This window comes from Nannizzia gypsea, genomic scaffold (genome assembly GCF_000150975.2).
Source record: "Nannizzia gypsea CBS 118893 supercont1.4 genomic scaffold, whole genome shotgun sequence".
Classification (NCBI taxonomy): Eukaryota; Fungi; Ascomycota; class Eurotiomycetes; order Onygenales; family Arthrodermataceae; genus Nannizzia; species Nannizzia gypsea.
The window spans coordinates 2,347,768-2,364,152 of record NW_003345198.1 but is presented as its reverse complement, the minus strand read 5'-3'; the positions used below and the strand labels follow the sequence as shown (position 1 = coordinate 2,364,152).

The window sequence follows — 16,385 nt, the reverse complement described above, 5'->3', positions numbered from 1 at the left end:
AGTTGGCATGACATGGCGCTTGTTGCGCAGGTACAGGTCTCCTGTTGGCCTGGATCGCGAGTGGCGTAGTGTAGTATGCAGCGGCCGGGATCAGGAAAGAAGAAAACATGGACAAACCGAAGGGCCAAAAGAAGATGATGGAGTAGAAAGCAGAATGAGAGCAATGTCTGTAGTTAGTTAATGCTATCATTGTTGTCCATGGTATTCCGTATTTGATATCTGTAGCGCTAGAACCAGAAGAAAAATCTCGACGCCCAAATGCATTATCCCGAGCCAAAAGAAAACAAAATCAGTGCCAACGTAAAGAAAACAAAATCTCTTGTCGTAATCAGTAAGCCTCCTGTTCCTTTTCGAGGTTTTTCTTGCCTCGCTGAAGTCGATCTGCTAGATCGATGTCTCCCGCCTTTCGGTGGATGTTGTTGACAAAGGCACCCCGTCCGCCATACTTGCTCGACTCTGCTCGAGCTGCCTCTTCCGCCTCTTTCTCGGCCTTGTCTCGTTCTTCTGCTGCGCTGATACGTCGCGTGCGCTCTTCATCAAGCTCGTTTGCGTTCTGTTGCATAGCTGCAAGGCGTGCTGCACGGTCTCGTTCTAGATCAGCATGCGACGGCTGGGGAGGACGGCTTTGATGGATCTCTGGCTTGGGACGGCGCGGGCCAGTAGACCGGTGACTTCGGTAGGTACTGGCATGCCTCCTGGACGGCTCTTCTTCTTCACGACGTCGATATGGCGACCGTGATCTGTCCCTGTCTCTATCTCGCTGGCGAGGTGAAAATGACCGCCGTCGGCGATGGGGTGAAGGTGAACGGTGGTATCTTCGTGACGATGACGGTGGTGGCGGTGGTGAACGGCTGCGTGAGGCACTGCGCGAACGATCCCTTCGGTGATGTCGGCTTCGTCGGTCATCTTCATTATGGTGTCTCTTTGACCTGCGACTCGACCGTCTCTCCTCATCTCGATCACGATCTCTGTCCCGGTCCCGGTCACGATCACGCTCGTCCCTATGCCTGTGTCGTCGGTGTCTTCTCTCTTTCTCCGTATGCGCTGATGACCTATCCTCATCCACTCCAGCAGCCTTCAGCAACGCCCTCCGCCGAGCCGGATCATTCATCATCGCCTCATAAGCAGCCTGTTCCTGTTTCTTGATGGCCAGCATGGGGTCCTCCCTGATCTTCGCCGCGGTATCCCTCGCCGTGTTCGCGTTCTGAGCCATCATAAACGATTCCTCCGGCGCGGCCTTCTCCAGCTTCGAGTTCTCGGATCCCTTGAGCAGTCCGTCAATTCGTCTTCGGCCCAGTAGGTATCCCTCCATCTCCTCTGTCGTGCCAGCCTGTCCGGCAGCAGGACCAGAGTACATCCAGTCGACACGGTTCAAACGTTTCTTGCCGCCAGCGGCCTCTTGCATCTCCTGTAGCTCTTGTATCTGCCTCTCTTCCTGGCGCTCTTTCATCATCTGGTCGATCCGCTTGCGCTCCTCGAGCGCTTTCTTCTGCTCAACCCATACTCGCTCTTGGTTCTTGAGCAGCACTGGATGCCAGCTCTTCTTCACGTTAAGATCACCTCCCATCTTGACTGTCTTATCTCGTCCTTTTGCCCTTCTTTCTCCCTCTTTTTCTCCTTTCTCTTCCTGTTGATGTTTTGCCTTCGTTAAAATAAGAATAAAAAACATAAAATAATGAAAAGAGGCTGAGTCTTGGCAAAATTATTTATCACGTGAAAACTTACTTAATAATACTCGGTGACATAATATTTGCTGAGCGAGGTTCTGGTGCTTGGTCACCTGATACCATGTGATTCCTTGTCAATATGTATCTTAATTCCATGCCTGGAGGCTTTAGAAAAAATCGACTACATCTTATACCTCTCATCAAGCTCCAGAGCATATGTCTTTTAAGACCTTTTGACCTGTATATTCTGCCTGTACAGCACTTGACTATTGGCTCCTAAGTCCTTAGGCGACAAAGAGGTTGGTGCCAAGGATTAGGAGAGATCGGCTGGTGGTAGAGGAGAATCGTAGGAGGAAGAGCTCTCTGGTAAGACCTTGTGTACCTAAGGACTTAGGAGCCAATAGTCAAGTGCTGTACAGGCAGAATATACAGGTCAAAAGGTCTTAAAAGACATATGCTCTGGAGCTTGATGAGAGGTATAAGATGTAGTCGATTTTTTCTAAAGCCTCCAGGCATGGAATTAAGATACATATTGACAAGGAATCACATGGTATCAGGTGACCAAGCACCAGAACCTCGCTGCTGATCTCTAATTATGTAATCAACGTCTTTATCGTCAACTTTGAATCAACTTTGGATCAATTAACAGCATCACCGTCATTTGAAGACATAAAGCTGCGTGTTACTGCCCGTTTCTCTCTTTTTTGCTTAGCCTGTGGGAAGAGGAGATCTATATACTACTACTCAATTAACCCACTGCACTTTCATTCACAACCATGTCTGATGATGATGACTTTATGCAGGACTCCGACCAGGAGGAGTGAGTTTAGCTGTTGCACCCCTCGTGCGCATACCATCATAGCTAACTAGGGCTGCCAATAGGTATGACTTTGAGTATGAGGATGAAGATGACGACGAGTCTGGTGATATCGGCATCGAGAACAAATATTATAATGCGAAACAGATAAAGGTGGACAATCCCGAAGAGGCAATCGAAGAGTTCCTAGGAGTCCCCGCGCTGGAGCAAGATAAAGGTGACTGGTAGGTCTTTTATTTGTTCCCTTCTTTTAGTCCCCTCTATCTCTAAATGATAAATATCTAACCTATTATTCTTACTCCCAGGGGCTTCAAGGGATTAAAACAGGCCATCAAACTAGAATTTCGGCTCGGTCGATATGAAGATGCAAGTCGTCCCATAAATCTTCATAAAACTGCCTCTCAGTTCCTGAAATACTAACCTTACCATGATTAATAGGCGATTACTCATTACACAGAGCTCCTCACGTACGTCAAATCAGCCGTTACTCGAAATTACTCGGAGAAGTCGATCAACAACATGCTAGACTACATTGAAAAGTCATCAGACGACGAAAAGGCATACCATTGCATGGAGAAATTCTACTCATTGACACTTGAATCGTTCCAGAACACTAACAACGAGCGTCTTTGGTTGAAGACAAACATAAAACTCGCAAAGCTTTGGCTGGATAAGAAGGAATATGCGCAACTTAGCAAGAAGCTTAAAGAGCTCCACAAGGCCTGCCAACGGCCCGACGGAACCGATGATCCTTCCAAGGGAACATATTCGCTAGAGATATACGCTCTAGAGATTCAGATGTATGCCAATACTAGGAACAACAAGAGGTTAAAAGCGCTATACCAAAGGGCACTCAAAGTTCGATCTGCTGTTCCGCATCCAAAGATTATGGGTATCATACGTGAGTGCGGCGGCAAAATGCATATGAGCGAAGAGAACTGGAAGGAAGCTCACAGCGACTTCTTTGAGTCATTCCGCAACTACGACGAAGCTGGATCGATGCAGCGCATTCAGGTGTTGAAGTATATGGTTCTAGCGACAATGTTGATGAAGTCGGACATCAACCCATTTGATTCCCAGGAGACGAAACCTTACAAAGATGATCCTCGAGTTTCTGGCATGACTGACCTTGTAGATGCCTTCCAACGTGATGACATCCATGCCTATGAGGCAGTCCTCCGGAACAAACCAGATCTCTTGGAGGACCACTTTATCGCTGAGAACATCGGCGAAGTTAGCCGTAACATGCGTACCAAGGCCGTCATGAAACTCATCCAACCCTACACTCGCTTCACCCTCGCATTTGTCTCCAAGAAACTCAAGATCTCCGTTACTGAAGTCCAAGATATCCTCAGTTTCCTCATTCTCAACGAAGAGCTAGTGAATGCGAAGATTAACGAAGAAGATGGCATTGTGGAAATCAGTCGAATATGCAATCTCGATGATGACCGCTCCAACGCCCTGCTACTTTGGAATCATAATCTTAAAACCTTGTACGATGCAACCTTCGAGCATGCTGAAGGGTTCAAGCCCGATCATGCCTACAACATGCACCCCCTGATGGGAGGCTTCGGTGGAATGAGATTTGGCCATGCTTACGCCCATGAATCCATCGGGCTATCAAGCATGGGTATGGGTATGGGATTTGGAGATAGATCATTCAGACAAGCCAAAGGGAAAACCGGTCGACCAGGTTGGAGCAAGCTTGCATCTTAAATAGTTAATAAGTTCCCTTGGAGTTTCTGATGGAGTATTTATCATATTCTTATGATCTGATGAACAGCAAAAGCGCCTCATGTCCCTGTCTGCTAACCACCGTCCTACCCTAATATCAAAGACCATAATCTTTGCCACAACGTCCTCCCTATCGTCTTCCTCCTGTGCCTGTTGAGATTATCGTCACATCAACACGCTTGCCCATCGTCCTTCCTGCTATATAAACTGACGAGGAGATAGAACTATGACGTCGCTTTTCTCCCAAGGCGCAGCCACGCTTGGCGGTTGATCTTCTCCAGTCTCTTCCCCAGCCGCCAAATCACCGCCAGCTCTTGTCTTTCCATCATCCGCCAGTTCATGGAGCTGCTCTGCTCTGCTCGTGTTAAAATGGATCTCCTTGGTCAATACGATGTCCTTCAAGTTTATTAACCATGTCATGTTCTATTAAAGACCCGCCCACCGCCCATCAAAATCCTTCACGATGTCATGGGCCAAGGAGCTAACTACCCATAACTAGCCTTCCGCCATTATAATACTCGATGAGATATATATATATCTACCAGCTTAGCGACCCGCTTGCCGGATGATAAAGACATTCCACGAAGGCAGGATATATCATAATTACGTTTTTATATAACTATTATAATAAACCTTTTTAAATATGGCGGAATCGAAAATTCCCAGCCTCCAGCAGCGGCCATGCAGTTATCTCAGGGCGTTGAACATATGGAAATGGTCCCTCGTACCGATTGCAGTGCTATGCTGTCTTCTATGGGTGTTTGTAATTGCTGCTAGCATCTTCTCGGCCGTTTATGAGAAAAATGCTAGTTCCGGGGGCGATTATCCCCCGATTCGATGGAACGATACGCTGGAAGACTGTGATCCGTTAGCACTTCTGTCCCCTTGACTCCCTCATCCATACAGGCCGAGGAAAAAAACTAACCCTTAACTTCTATCCTTAGAGGACAGATAATCTGGCTGTTTATCCCCATTGCAATCGAGACATTCCATGTTCCAATCCAACTATGGCTTTATACTAGGGATCTATTGCATCCCATCGCTGCTCTGGTGCTATCGTTCTGCTTCATGGGACTGTGGGTGTCCTTCTCCACCCTGGCTCCGTTAATCGATGCTTGTGTCGAACGGACATTCCCGGATGCATGGTATGGCCTGTTCTGGACTCGACAGGTGACAGGATATCTGATCACGCTGCTATACCTGGTTTATTTCGGATTCTCCTGCGCCGCAGTCCATCAATGGAGGAGGGACAAGAAAGCGGTGGACGGGAACTTGAGTGACGGTGATATCGAAATGAAAGCGTGAATATCCTTATTCGATAAGTATCGTCCTGATGATCAACGGACAATGCATAATCCAATTTATTGAGCGGGGAAGAAAAAGATGTTGTGGAATATGCAAGCCAGGCGGGCAAGTGCTGGATGGCATGACCTGAAAGAAACTAGAGAAGTCATCTTCACACTGGCACTGCCAGTAAAGTCGAAAGATATGTGTACGTATTGAATGTAATGTCTAATTAAAGAATATATTAGCTTTGTGATAAATTTGCCCTTGTACCAAGTACAAACAGAAGACGGGTCGGGAGAGAATTGAACAACCATCATACCACTCTCGCTTATGCTCAGCTGTTCCTAATCATACTGCTAGCTGCACAACTCTGGCGGCGCCACAGGCTCCCAGGCTTCCAGGGGGAAGCAAACGGATTGCATGTATGTATGGGTGTATATGTACCTACGAAATAAACAACCGGCGTATCCGGACGGCTAATGCTTATGCGGCGTACGGGGTACAAGCAACCGAATTGTCAAGGTACAATCGCCATATTCTCTGTAAACAGCAGTGAAAAAGTGGAAGAACAGACGGTGGCTTAGCGCCACTCATGTACCTACCCGTCGGTCATTGTCGTGGCATGCATGCATGCACGCTGCTGGTACCCGCGAGATAATTTAACAAACGGCCCTAATCAACATGCCCATATTCGACCCAGCATGTCGATACTTGCCACGTACGTAATGTACATGATCAATCGCTTGGAGCCTTAATTAGTTATGCAACAAAGGAAGAAGAATTATAATATTAATTTTTCCCATGATTCGCAACATGCATAAACTATGGGGCCGCCGCATGTATACCGCCTACCATGCGCCATCTAAACGATAGTTAGGAAGAGAGACAGTCAGGCAGAGGAAAGAGATATGTCCAATACCTTTGTTAATACCCATTCAACCCCCCTTTTATCCTAGGCATCCTGCATTCGTATCCACAGAATTCACACCTGCAGTGTTACTCTGATACGCTGCAGAGAGGTATTTTGGTTTTTCATCTTCTGGTCTCTATACCTTTCGTTTCTTTTATCTGCTGTCCCGGAGGGGTTGAATAAACTTCGATATCATTATGCGGAGCACTGGTGTGCCCTCCTTTAGTGGCAACGGAGAGTGAAACATGCTTGCAGCTCGTCGGTTAGCTGTCGGTTTGCAATGGGTAGAATAACTAAGTTCCAAAAGGGGTAAGGGTCATACCTGGTGGGATAAGTAAGGTACGGGCCCAGCACGAGGAGTCCCGAAAACCATTCCGATGTAATATGTGACGTTCCTCAACCAGCTCCCAAACTATGGAGAGAAGGCTCCATGGACACAAGGAAGATTAATCTAGTAAGGACAAACAATCATTGGCTTCAAAACGGATGGTCGTACAATTGAGAATGGCCAGTCTGGTTGAAGATGTATAAGCTCAACGACGAGTATATTGTCCGAGGCCATCGGAAACTGAAGTACATGCTTGTACACGCATGCATCACGTATGGACAGACTCTGCCAGTCATGATGGTGAATTGTGCTTGTGCGACTATAGGGCAACTTCTTCGTACATGCAGTATGTTTCGTGGCACAGCTAGGCCTCCGGATGACATTGTTATTTACTGGTGCTTGTTTAGGCATATGAAGACCAGGACAAGCCCTGTAACACACCCACAAACTATGTATACAGACGGGCATAGCTTGGAGAACGGAGATATTCCCCTGGACCATAATTTAGGTATAATGAAACCGGGTCTTGACCAACGAGTATTTCCTATGAGGCTCTTTTCTTTTTCTTCTGCTCCTTGTTTTCATAACTATTTCCTGAGGGGGGACCATTCTCCAGGTCAGATTCTTCAGTGACTGGTGGTTTCAGCATTTCTTGTTTGCGAGCAATAATTGCGGCGTTAAAGAACGGATCCTCGGTTCCTCAATGCGCTAGCTCGTGCAGAGCTGAAGAAGGTATCTTGCAAGACTTTCCCTCCCTTGATGGATACCAAATTGTGTACGGAGTACCCCGGCGCCCGACATTGGTGTACATACTTTGTAGTACCTTCTCCTTTTTTGAATTCTGAGCTGCGACATGGCGGTCAAGGCTTGGCCACCATCGGCTATAGCTCTAGGGGAGATGGTACTCCGCAGATTTAATAGCAGCTGGGTCATGATCCCGATAAGGCGGAGGTTGGGAGTATGCATCAGGACCAACACCGACATTGTTATCCTTGCCCGTTTGTACTCGAGTTTTTGCAAAACCCCAGAGTAGAGCCACTTATTGCCTCATATTAAGCTAGCTTGAAGTTGATGTGCAATGCCGTTAACATGTAATCTCCATCGTCCGATCAGCAACAAGGTATTGTTTGCCAAAAACAGAACCAGCAGGAGTTCCTGGAGCCACCGGACTGTGGAGAAAAGAGTTTTTCTGGTTTTCCTTTTCACTTTTGCCCGGCTGCACTATGACTGTGGAAAGAAAACTTTTTGCGTTTGTACAGCTAGTCCGTTTGTTTTCGAGGCGTAGCGATCACAGGACGGAATATTCTGTAACAGGCAGACATGGGGAAAAAGGAGGGGACGATGATAAGTCCCCGAGGATTGAGAGACAAACGGGATGCTCCTACACTAATGTAACTGCGGTACTCCGTACTCCATAAGTAGGTATTGAATTCGATTTGGGCTGGAAATGCGCCAGCAGCATTGGTCTTTCATGCAGCAGCAGGATGCTGTGTTTGCAGAGTAATAATAGTACTATTACTATTGTTGATGTCTGCAAGTAAGAGAGAAAAAAGAAAAAGAGACATGAAAAGAGGTCTTGTGCCAAGGGGAGGTCTGACAAATGATATCAATCCGTCCCCGGGAGCCTTCGTGGCTTGAGTGCTGGTGGCCGGCAGTCTTGAGAAATCTTATCTGGTTAGGCTTCAGACCGGTTCCTAAGTACCGGAGGGGGGGAAAGACAGCTGTACCCTTGTCAACGGAACTGTAGCGGTCGCTCTATTATTTCCAGCAAGATTCTATAAATGTGCACTGGACGATTGGCGGGTTAGCGTAATTATCAGGTTGATATATATGTAGAATATGGGGCCCTCCCCTAATATGGCCCCATATTCAGGAGCACGCTCTCACCCACGGGCCAGCTCTGCTTGAAGTCACCCACAGTACTCAACTCTTCTTACGGCGTACTCCGTACTTTCTGTCCATCAATTTCGACTGCAGTCGCTCTGTGGGACGAACCAGCAAGAGACAAAAGGAGAAAGAGAAGAAAAGGGAGAAAAAAAAACCAAAAGGAAGAAAAGAGTGAAGAAGAAGAAAAGGGGGCCCTTGGTGCTGGCTACCGGAAGACAGGGGCCCCAAGTCCGTTGCCCGCTTGATTGCTCCCTTGCATGAATTTATGCAGACTTCCATTGATCAATTAAAACAAGAGGATCCTCCCCGTAAAAATAAAATGTATCTGCGTGAGTGTGTGAGGGTGTGAGAGGGTGTGAGAGGGTGTGCGAGAGTACCTGTCCGTCTGGTCACCTCTCTCCGTCAGTTGTCACTCTCTCCTTTCAGGTAACTTTCCTTTTGGATCCTCGCCTGTCAGCCCGTGTCACACAGTCAAGTCGACTGCTGGTACCCGTGTAGCCCTGCAGAAGCGGCATAGATGTGTTCTGTAGACCTAATTGATGATACCGTGGCGCCGTAGATTCATCGCTACGCCCGACGGGCCTGTGTGTGTTCTGGAATCTGTCTCGCTGGCTGTGGTGTGTGTCATGTCTCCTCCCCCCGTCTGTTTGTCAATCGACGCCGGCTCCTTTGGTTCTGCTGCGAGGCCCTGCCAGACTCCCCACCCACCTAACGCTCCGCCAGCACTAGTTAGCGGGAGTGTCACTCTCTGTCTCTGCTCTTCTTCTTTTTTTTTTTCAGTTTCCTTTTCTTTTTTTTTACTTTTCCTTTTCGTGATGCTGCCGGTGGTCTTTAGTCTTCTGTGCCCTTGTGTTCGACCAAACCCGCTAAGTCGGCTATAACTTTTTTTTGTGTCCCTGGCTTATTGCTTTTGCTCCTCGCACCGGGACATCTTTGTATAGAACCTATATGCGGCTTCCCTTCGTTAGCGGGTTACAGTATCGTGTCGTAAGCAGGCGCAGCTGTTTGGTTCATTTCCCGATCATCGTCCCATATGCTGCATAGTTACCTGGCCAGAAACGCAATCCCCGTCCGTAGCGTCTCTTCAGTATATAAACCACCCTGGGGAGCCGGCCCTGATGCTCAAATCAGTGACAGTCTCCGTCTTCCAGAGCCTTCCTTGTACTGCATTTCCTCACTATCCAGCGTCTCCTTGTCCCCTTGTCCTTGTCTGCATCTTGCTTGCTTGCTTGACCTGACCTGATTGACCCATCCCCGCGCCGTCACGACAAAGAACCCGCTGGCCAGATTGCCTCGACTGCGAACGTAGAAGCCGAAGAAGAAACGAGCCAGGGCAGAAGAGACGCCAGTCTTGCCTCCTTTGCTCGACGTTGTGCAGTTGCAGAGTGCACACGGAACCTTGTGAAGATACATAACTAGTTGGTGTTAGTCAATGATGGAGGCCGAGCGAGCCAATGTTTATTCTCTTTTCCCCACAGCGCGAGACGAAGCGATGCCCTTCGACTATCAGCAACCTCAGCGCCGCCAGCAGCCTCAGCAGCACCAGCATCAGCCCAACGTCGAGCTGGTGGACCATTACGTCTTCAACGAGCACTTCAACTTCGCCGACCCTGAGTTTAGTATCATTCACCAGTGTCGGCCAGATTTGCTCATCTCTCGGATCTACCGCGCGCCCATCGACCACCAGCCCGCCATGGCCAGCCCGCCGCTGGACGAGATGGCTCAGTTCCAGAAGCTCTCTAACGAGTACGAGCCAGAGCTGCAGGTTAGTGAGGATTGTGCGCTCTGTCGTGCTTTATGGACATGCTGACATCCGTTCAAGGGCCCTCTTGTTGGCGTGAAGCAGGCCAGCGCTGCGCTCAGCCAGGAGTATGCGCAGGCTGATCCCGTCTTCGTCGCAAAGACGGCGGTAGGTCTCCCTCATCCCCATGCTATATGACTACTTCAAAAAGCATGAACAAAATAAAATGAAAAGAAAACATAAGTGTACTGATGGTGATGTAACAGTCGCTTGCCCACACTCACTCGCACTATCGCATCATGAAGGGTGATGGCAATTGTGGATGGAGAGGTTCGATTCACTTCCCCAAGTTTTGTCGCACTGCGAAATAACCAAGTTACTCATGCTAATCTGTCTTGTAGCTGTGGCCTTTGGCTATTTTGAAAGCCTGTTTGCCCTGCGCGATCATGGCAAAGTCGTTCAAGAGTTTGCTCGAATCAAGGGCTTTAACGAATTGTTGAATGCCGTGGGCTACCAGGAGCATCTGTACGAGACTTTTGCTGATGCCACGTTGGACCTCTTAAACGCCATGGCCGAGCAGATTGCCAAAAACAACCAGGACGAGACGTTCATCGTCGAGGCATTTAACAATGAGTGGAACTCTAACGCCCTCATTACTCACTTTAGGGTTGGTTTTCTTTTCTTACTCCTGCTCATGAGGGTGCCTCTACCGCGCATTGTACTGACTTTCTCCCAGCTGATGACGAGCTCATGGATGCGGCTCAACCGGGGAAGATACGAAGCTTTCCTGCCCGTCCCACTTGAACAGTATTGCTCAGAAAGAGTCGATACTGTGAAGACCGAGATTGATGAAATCAGCCTCCAGGCTTTAGTTGATGGCGTCATTGAAGAATCGGGTTTCGATGTTCAGATTCTCTACCTTGACCGCAGCCAGGGTGACAAGGTCAACGCGCACCAGCTCACACCGCAGCGCACTGATTCTCTCGGGGTTATCAAACTCCTGTACAGACCGTACGTCTTCTACACACCTACACATTTAAAGGCTTCGTGACTAACATATGGCTTTAGTGGCCATTACGATCTCCTCTATGGCACGGCTCAGTCGCCAACTCCCGTAAACTATCAGTTTTCCATGACCTGCGACTACTCTCCCTGGTATCCTAACTCTCTCAACTTTGATCTGAACGCAGTCTTAATGGCTGTCCCAAGCCTCCCTCTAGACCCGGCAACTGCTCCTTCTCCATTCGAGGAGTACTACGTGCCCCCCACCTATCTTACAGAGGATAATATAATTTATCACGAGATATGGATTTCTGACCCGCTCCGCCCAGACACGCAAGCATCTACCTTCCCAGCCGCTCTCCTCCACCACCACCCCATCATCCACCACCACCACAGCATCTGCCACAGCAACAACTACCACAACAACAGCTACCACAGCAACAACTACCGCAACAACAACAGCTCCCACAGCAACAGCAGCAACTCCCACAACAACAACAACCACCATCAGGAGACATGTCCTCTGAACTACCCATCCGAATGAACCCGCTTGTCGATCCAGAAATGAACTGTCTGCCCTTGACCATTCCGTTTAGAAAGTAAGTTTCCAATATATATCGTGTACGTATCTATTTGCTCACATGTCTCTAGCTCCCACTTCAACCAAGCCCACTTCCTCAATTCCGAGTTTCAGCCCTCTCAATGGGACCCCAGCGAAATTAACAAACGAGAGAAGAAACCCTCCAGCCGCTCCGGCTCTTCCTCTGAGCCCTCTGATCCCTCTGAGCCCTCTGACCCTTCTGACCCCTCTGACTCCTCCGAGTAACTATCATCGACATGTTTCGGGCTCTTTTTATCAACTTTTCTATCGGGTGTTATCTTATTTTTCCTTTCCCTTTCGACTTTTCCCTCGATTCCTCTTGTTTTACTATTATTCCCCCTTTCAGCCAAGATTGCCGGCTATACCTTTGACTTGATATTTCGGGTTTTTTCCGTTTTCTCGCAGCCCACTCAATCGTGTTTAGAGTGAAACAGCTGTTACATGCTTCTTCCCTAATGCCCTGTCCTTCCTGTTCCTTTCGTGTTTCCTTAGAACGGCGAGTATTTCTTATGTAACCTTGTTTCGTGTTATATTTCTCTGGTCCCTTCCCTTTCGCCGGTCTCTTTTATTCACCGACATGATGCAGCCCACAAACGTTTTCGTTCCCATTCTACTTAGTTTCGTCCTTGACAGGAGAGCTAGCTAGAGCACCCTCGCATCTTTGCCTCACTTTTTCGTTCCCTTATGCAGTCATATTATTAACTACTAAAAACACAAAAAAAGAAATTTATTCACTTATGTCATCTGACAGCGCCCCGACCGTTGTAAAACTAACTCCCTTCCTCCACCTATCCGCCCACTTTTTGACGCCTTCCGAGATTTAACAAGCTAACAAGCTAACAAGCACGGAAAAAAGCACTTTCGTCGTAAGAAAGTCATGCTTACTAAGCTATATAATGGACCCACTATGACGGACGGGCCTTCCCGTAAACTCTAAATCTAGCTTTTATATCGACTGCATTCGTTGGTAGCGAACAAATTGTGGCATTTTCAGGTCTAGATTGGGGGGTTTGGTATGGGCATGCACAGAGAAGCAGCTGCTCAATGTTCCGGGTCCTTGTCGTTCCAGGGCCACTCCTCTGGCGCTGAAGTCACGTCTTCGTATATGTAACAAGGAAGACAACCATGCTTGGCTATCCTTTCAAGCGAATGACGTTCCATTATGACAGGTCGATTTCGTTCCCTTGTACCTGTTGAAACGAGCCTATCGGCCCCTTAAACCATATAGATTTCGGTTCCAACTCCTTTGACATCGTACCTAGGCACACTCACGCAGTAGTATACATATGCAACTACTTTAGTTATCGCGCGCTATAGCAAAAGCCCTCGGCATCTCCGCTTTTTCAATGCATGGATACCTCTGGTGCCTGGCCTGGCGCATTGTCACGCCAAGTGAGAGCTCCGCTTCCAATCCCACTTTTACCCCTTGTTTGGCCTGTGAGTGAACGAGCAAACTGGCAAGTGGACTCCCCACCAACGCTTGACGCACGCCATCCAACCTGTTCATGAGGAACTAGAGCTAGCTCCAGCCCGGTTTGGATCTCCAGGATGTCTCGGAATGTAGCGGTAACTGACCAAAAGTCGCACCCTGGGACATCGAATCTGCAAAAAAAAAAAAAAAAAAACTCCCGAACAATGTGATCTTCATCCCATGAGACGACGCTTTGACGCCCCTATATCGTACTGGCGTATAGTTCACGTCTTCCAACGGCTCTTCAATTGGGAAGTGGCCAAGCAAAAGCCAAGCGTCGGAAATCATGTGCCAAGCTACATGACGCCGGAGATTCAATCCTCCGTAGAAATGGAAGTTCGTCGATTTTTCTTTCCGCTTGGCCTTGAGATGAAAGGGGAGCGATATTCTTGTTCCCTGCGCTGATCTCAGCTGTGTGAGCGTTCATTATAGAGGCTAGGCTATTTTTACACTCGATAGCCGAGCCCACTCAACTAACTAGCTGCTTAGCGACCTTGGTAACTAATTAAGGAGCTTTCGCCTCATGGCTGGCTCTCTTCTTGCTCAAGAGCATGGAAGGGTTTCAGAACCACCGGATCCCTGCACAGGCTAACTAACGGTGATTCACATGGAGTTCTTCTGCGGAAAAATAAAAAAGAAAAAAAAAATACATAAAAACATAAAAACAAGGGTTAAATGTCGCCTAGGGCGGTAGCGCGTCAAGTCAATGCGAATCTGCCTTTGAATTGGCCTCATGGAATTGCTCTGTATGCCGAGACTTGAATGTAATAACGTCGGCTTCCCGGCTATAGCAACATTTGCTCTACCAGTCGCGTGAAATTGGGACCCTTTAGAAAGGGGCTAATAACGCTAACAATACTTTGCCGGATACTCCGTGGATGACCCGAGAAGAGCGCTTGTGCGATAGCATCCGCGAACGGCACTTGGCGTTATTTCCATTAGTTATACATATGACTTTGCCGTGAGCCGGCTGCCGGTAGAAATATATACATGGAATAGTGAATAATGGTGGCGTAGATAAGCGTTCGGTCCATGGCCCAGTTTCCTGTTCTCTGACAATGTGAGTTCATAGATCAGCACTAGCGGGAAGATCCTTGGATATTGCCATCCTTTAAGCCCTTAACCTAGTTAGTGGGATTCAGATAGCTCATTAATTCGAGAGATTGCGTTTCTGCTTGTCGTCGGCTGTTGCGTCATGGTTACTCTCACGGCGAAGGGTAAGTGACTTTACTCCATACAAATAACAATAACCGGGCAGAAGGGGTACAGCTTTGCCTTTCCGCCTCGTAGCCGGAAAGGAGAAAAGGAGGCGGTAAAGAGGAGCGTAGCTAGCAAAGGTAAAGATAGAGAGTGATTGCGGTACTTAGCTACCGGGGGCTACGCCATTCACCTGCCCCTCTGTCACAACCGCCCAATCTCGCACTCCACCCTTTAAATCTGCGATCCTCCCTTCCTTGACGGCCACCACGACCACATTGACATCGTCATCCATGATGGACGGCCGCCGTTCCTGGTCTCCCGTCCCGTCCTGCCGCGCCTGACCGCCGCCGCTGAACACACCAACTCCCGCCTCGTCTGCGATGAACGTGTTACTCTCGAGATGGCGTTCTCTACACCACTTCTCCTCCTCGCTGCCCACATCAAGGACCCGGGCTTCACCTATTATCGTAGTGCTGATACTGCTCATGGCGCTGGTGTTGATGTTTAGAAGTAAAGTGGCGAGACTGGACTGCGTAGCTGCGGGAGGCGGAGACCCTTCCCGTCCGGCATCTCGGGTTCGGGTGGGAGGTCTGTGAGAAACCCAGTCATGTACGAGAAGGGATACCCGTGGATTGGAGCGGAGATTGAGTGTCTTCTTCGACGAAGGGTTGGTGGTCATGATGATGGTTGGGGTGGTGGGGTTGAACGGCGTGGAGGGGAGAAAGGTGTAGCTCATGAGAGAGATGTGAGGATTGAGCCCGTCGCATGTTGCAAGATGTAACTGGTACACTGTTGTTAGCCATATATGTACGGGGTATCCTGTTGCTCATCTGCGTTGTTGCGTGGGAGAACCTACGAATCTAGAGTTCTTGAGGCAGGAGACCACTTCCTGCGGTAGACAAGTAGCGAAGTGTGGGTGAGTAGTGGTGGCCGATGCCTCGTAGCTCAACGGAGGGTGCTGTAGGCTTGCCATCTTGCTGTCTGTAGGCACAAAACAGCTCTTTAACTGTTATCCTGTCACTGTTTGTCTTCTATCTCTCTCTCACATTCTCCCCCTGCGCTGCCTTGTTTGATATTTGATTACATATTTCGCCTTCGACTGCGCCAAGACAAGAAGCCTCGGCACGATCTCGACTGCTGACTAACATAGGATTAACTAACTTCCGCTTATCTATGACGTAACAAAATGACTAACCCAAAGGGGACTAGTGTCTGGGGTCTTCCCGCTTTCTCTCACGTGACTCTTCCTTTGTTTTTCTCCTTCTTGTTTCTTTCGCTTCTCATCAACTTCGTCAACTTCGTCAACTTCATCAACTTCAACCAACTTCGAGCTCTTCATCCCTTTTTTTCTGCGGTTTTTCGCGCGTTTCCGGCTGCTATTCAGGGGCCAAATCCACCGTCTCTCCTTCGTCTCACTTGGGAGCCTTGCCTTCTCTTTGTCTGTACGCTCTTATCGGTCGAGCGGCTTGCTGCATGCTAGTTACCCGTATACATAGTTACTTATCCCTGCCTGACCGACCTCCTTGCCCTGAGCCTGAACCTGAGCTAGCTTCCCCTCTTTCCATACAGCTGCTTGCAATTTCAAAGCCCTGCTCCTTTTCTATCTCTTCGCTTTTCCTCAGTCCCTTTCTCAATACACAAACCGCAGCGACCCTTTAGCCGTTCGGCCTCTCCCCTTTGTACCTGTCCCGCACGCAGCCATCTCGAGCCTTAAATAAAACTCAAGCTCGAACAACACCT

At 48.5% G+C, this 16,385-nt stretch overlaps 5 protein-coding genes across 5 annotated transcripts; 3 read left to right on the top strand and 2 right to left on the bottom strand.

The window, feature by feature from the left end:
* Positions 1–328: 328 nt before the first annotated feature.
* Positions 329–1,567, bottom strand: MGYG_05588 (pre-mRNA-splicing factor CWC25; the record flags this gene model as incomplete). The annotated part of the gene is made up of 1 exon (XM_003172954.1): positions 329–1,567. One exon carries the CDS (start codon positions 1,565–1,567, stop codon positions 329–331), a length of 1,239 nt encoding a protein of 412 aa, XP_003173002.1.
* Positions 1,568–2,443: 876 nt separating this feature from the next.
* Positions 2,444–4,200, top strand: MGYG_05587 (COP9 signalosome complex subunit 2; the record flags this gene model as incomplete). Its single annotated transcript, XM_003172953.1, has 4 exons — positions 2,444–2,487; positions 2,550–2,708; positions 2,790–2,854; positions 2,942–4,200. 4 exons carry the CDS (start codon positions 2,444–2,446, stop codon positions 4,198–4,200), a joined length of 1,527 nt encoding a protein of 508 aa, XP_003173001.1.
* Positions 4,201–4,861: 661 nt separating this feature from the next.
* Positions 4,862–5,523, top strand: MGYG_05586 (hypothetical protein; the record flags this gene model as incomplete). Its single annotated transcript, XM_003172952.1, has 2 exons — positions 4,862–5,085; positions 5,163–5,523. 2 exons carry the CDS (start codon positions 4,862–4,864, stop codon positions 5,521–5,523), a joined length of 585 nt encoding a protein of 194 aa, XP_003173000.1.
* Positions 5,524–10,065: 4,542 nt separating this feature from the next.
* On the top strand, positions 10,066–12,199 carry MGYG_05585 (hypothetical protein; the record flags this gene model as incomplete). The annotated part of the gene is made up of 8 exons (XM_003172951.1): positions 10,066–10,395; positions 10,453–10,539; positions 10,638–10,701; positions 10,773–11,038; positions 11,108–11,382; positions 11,440–11,622; positions 11,703–11,972; positions 12,025–12,199. 8 exons carry the CDS (start codon positions 10,066–10,068, stop codon positions 12,197–12,199), a joined length of 1,650 nt encoding a protein of 549 aa, XP_003172999.1.
* A 2,609-nt stretch (positions 12,200–14,808) lies between these two features.
* Positions 14,809–15,618, bottom strand: MGYG_05584 (hypothetical protein; the record flags this gene model as incomplete). Its single annotated transcript, XM_003172950.1, has 2 exons — positions 14,809–15,426; positions 15,502–15,618. The coding sequence occupies 2 exons, from the start codon at positions 15,616–15,618 to the stop codon at positions 14,809–14,811; spliced, it is 735 nt and encodes a 244-aa protein (XP_003172998.1).
* Positions 15,619–16,385: the final 767 nt, after the last annotated feature.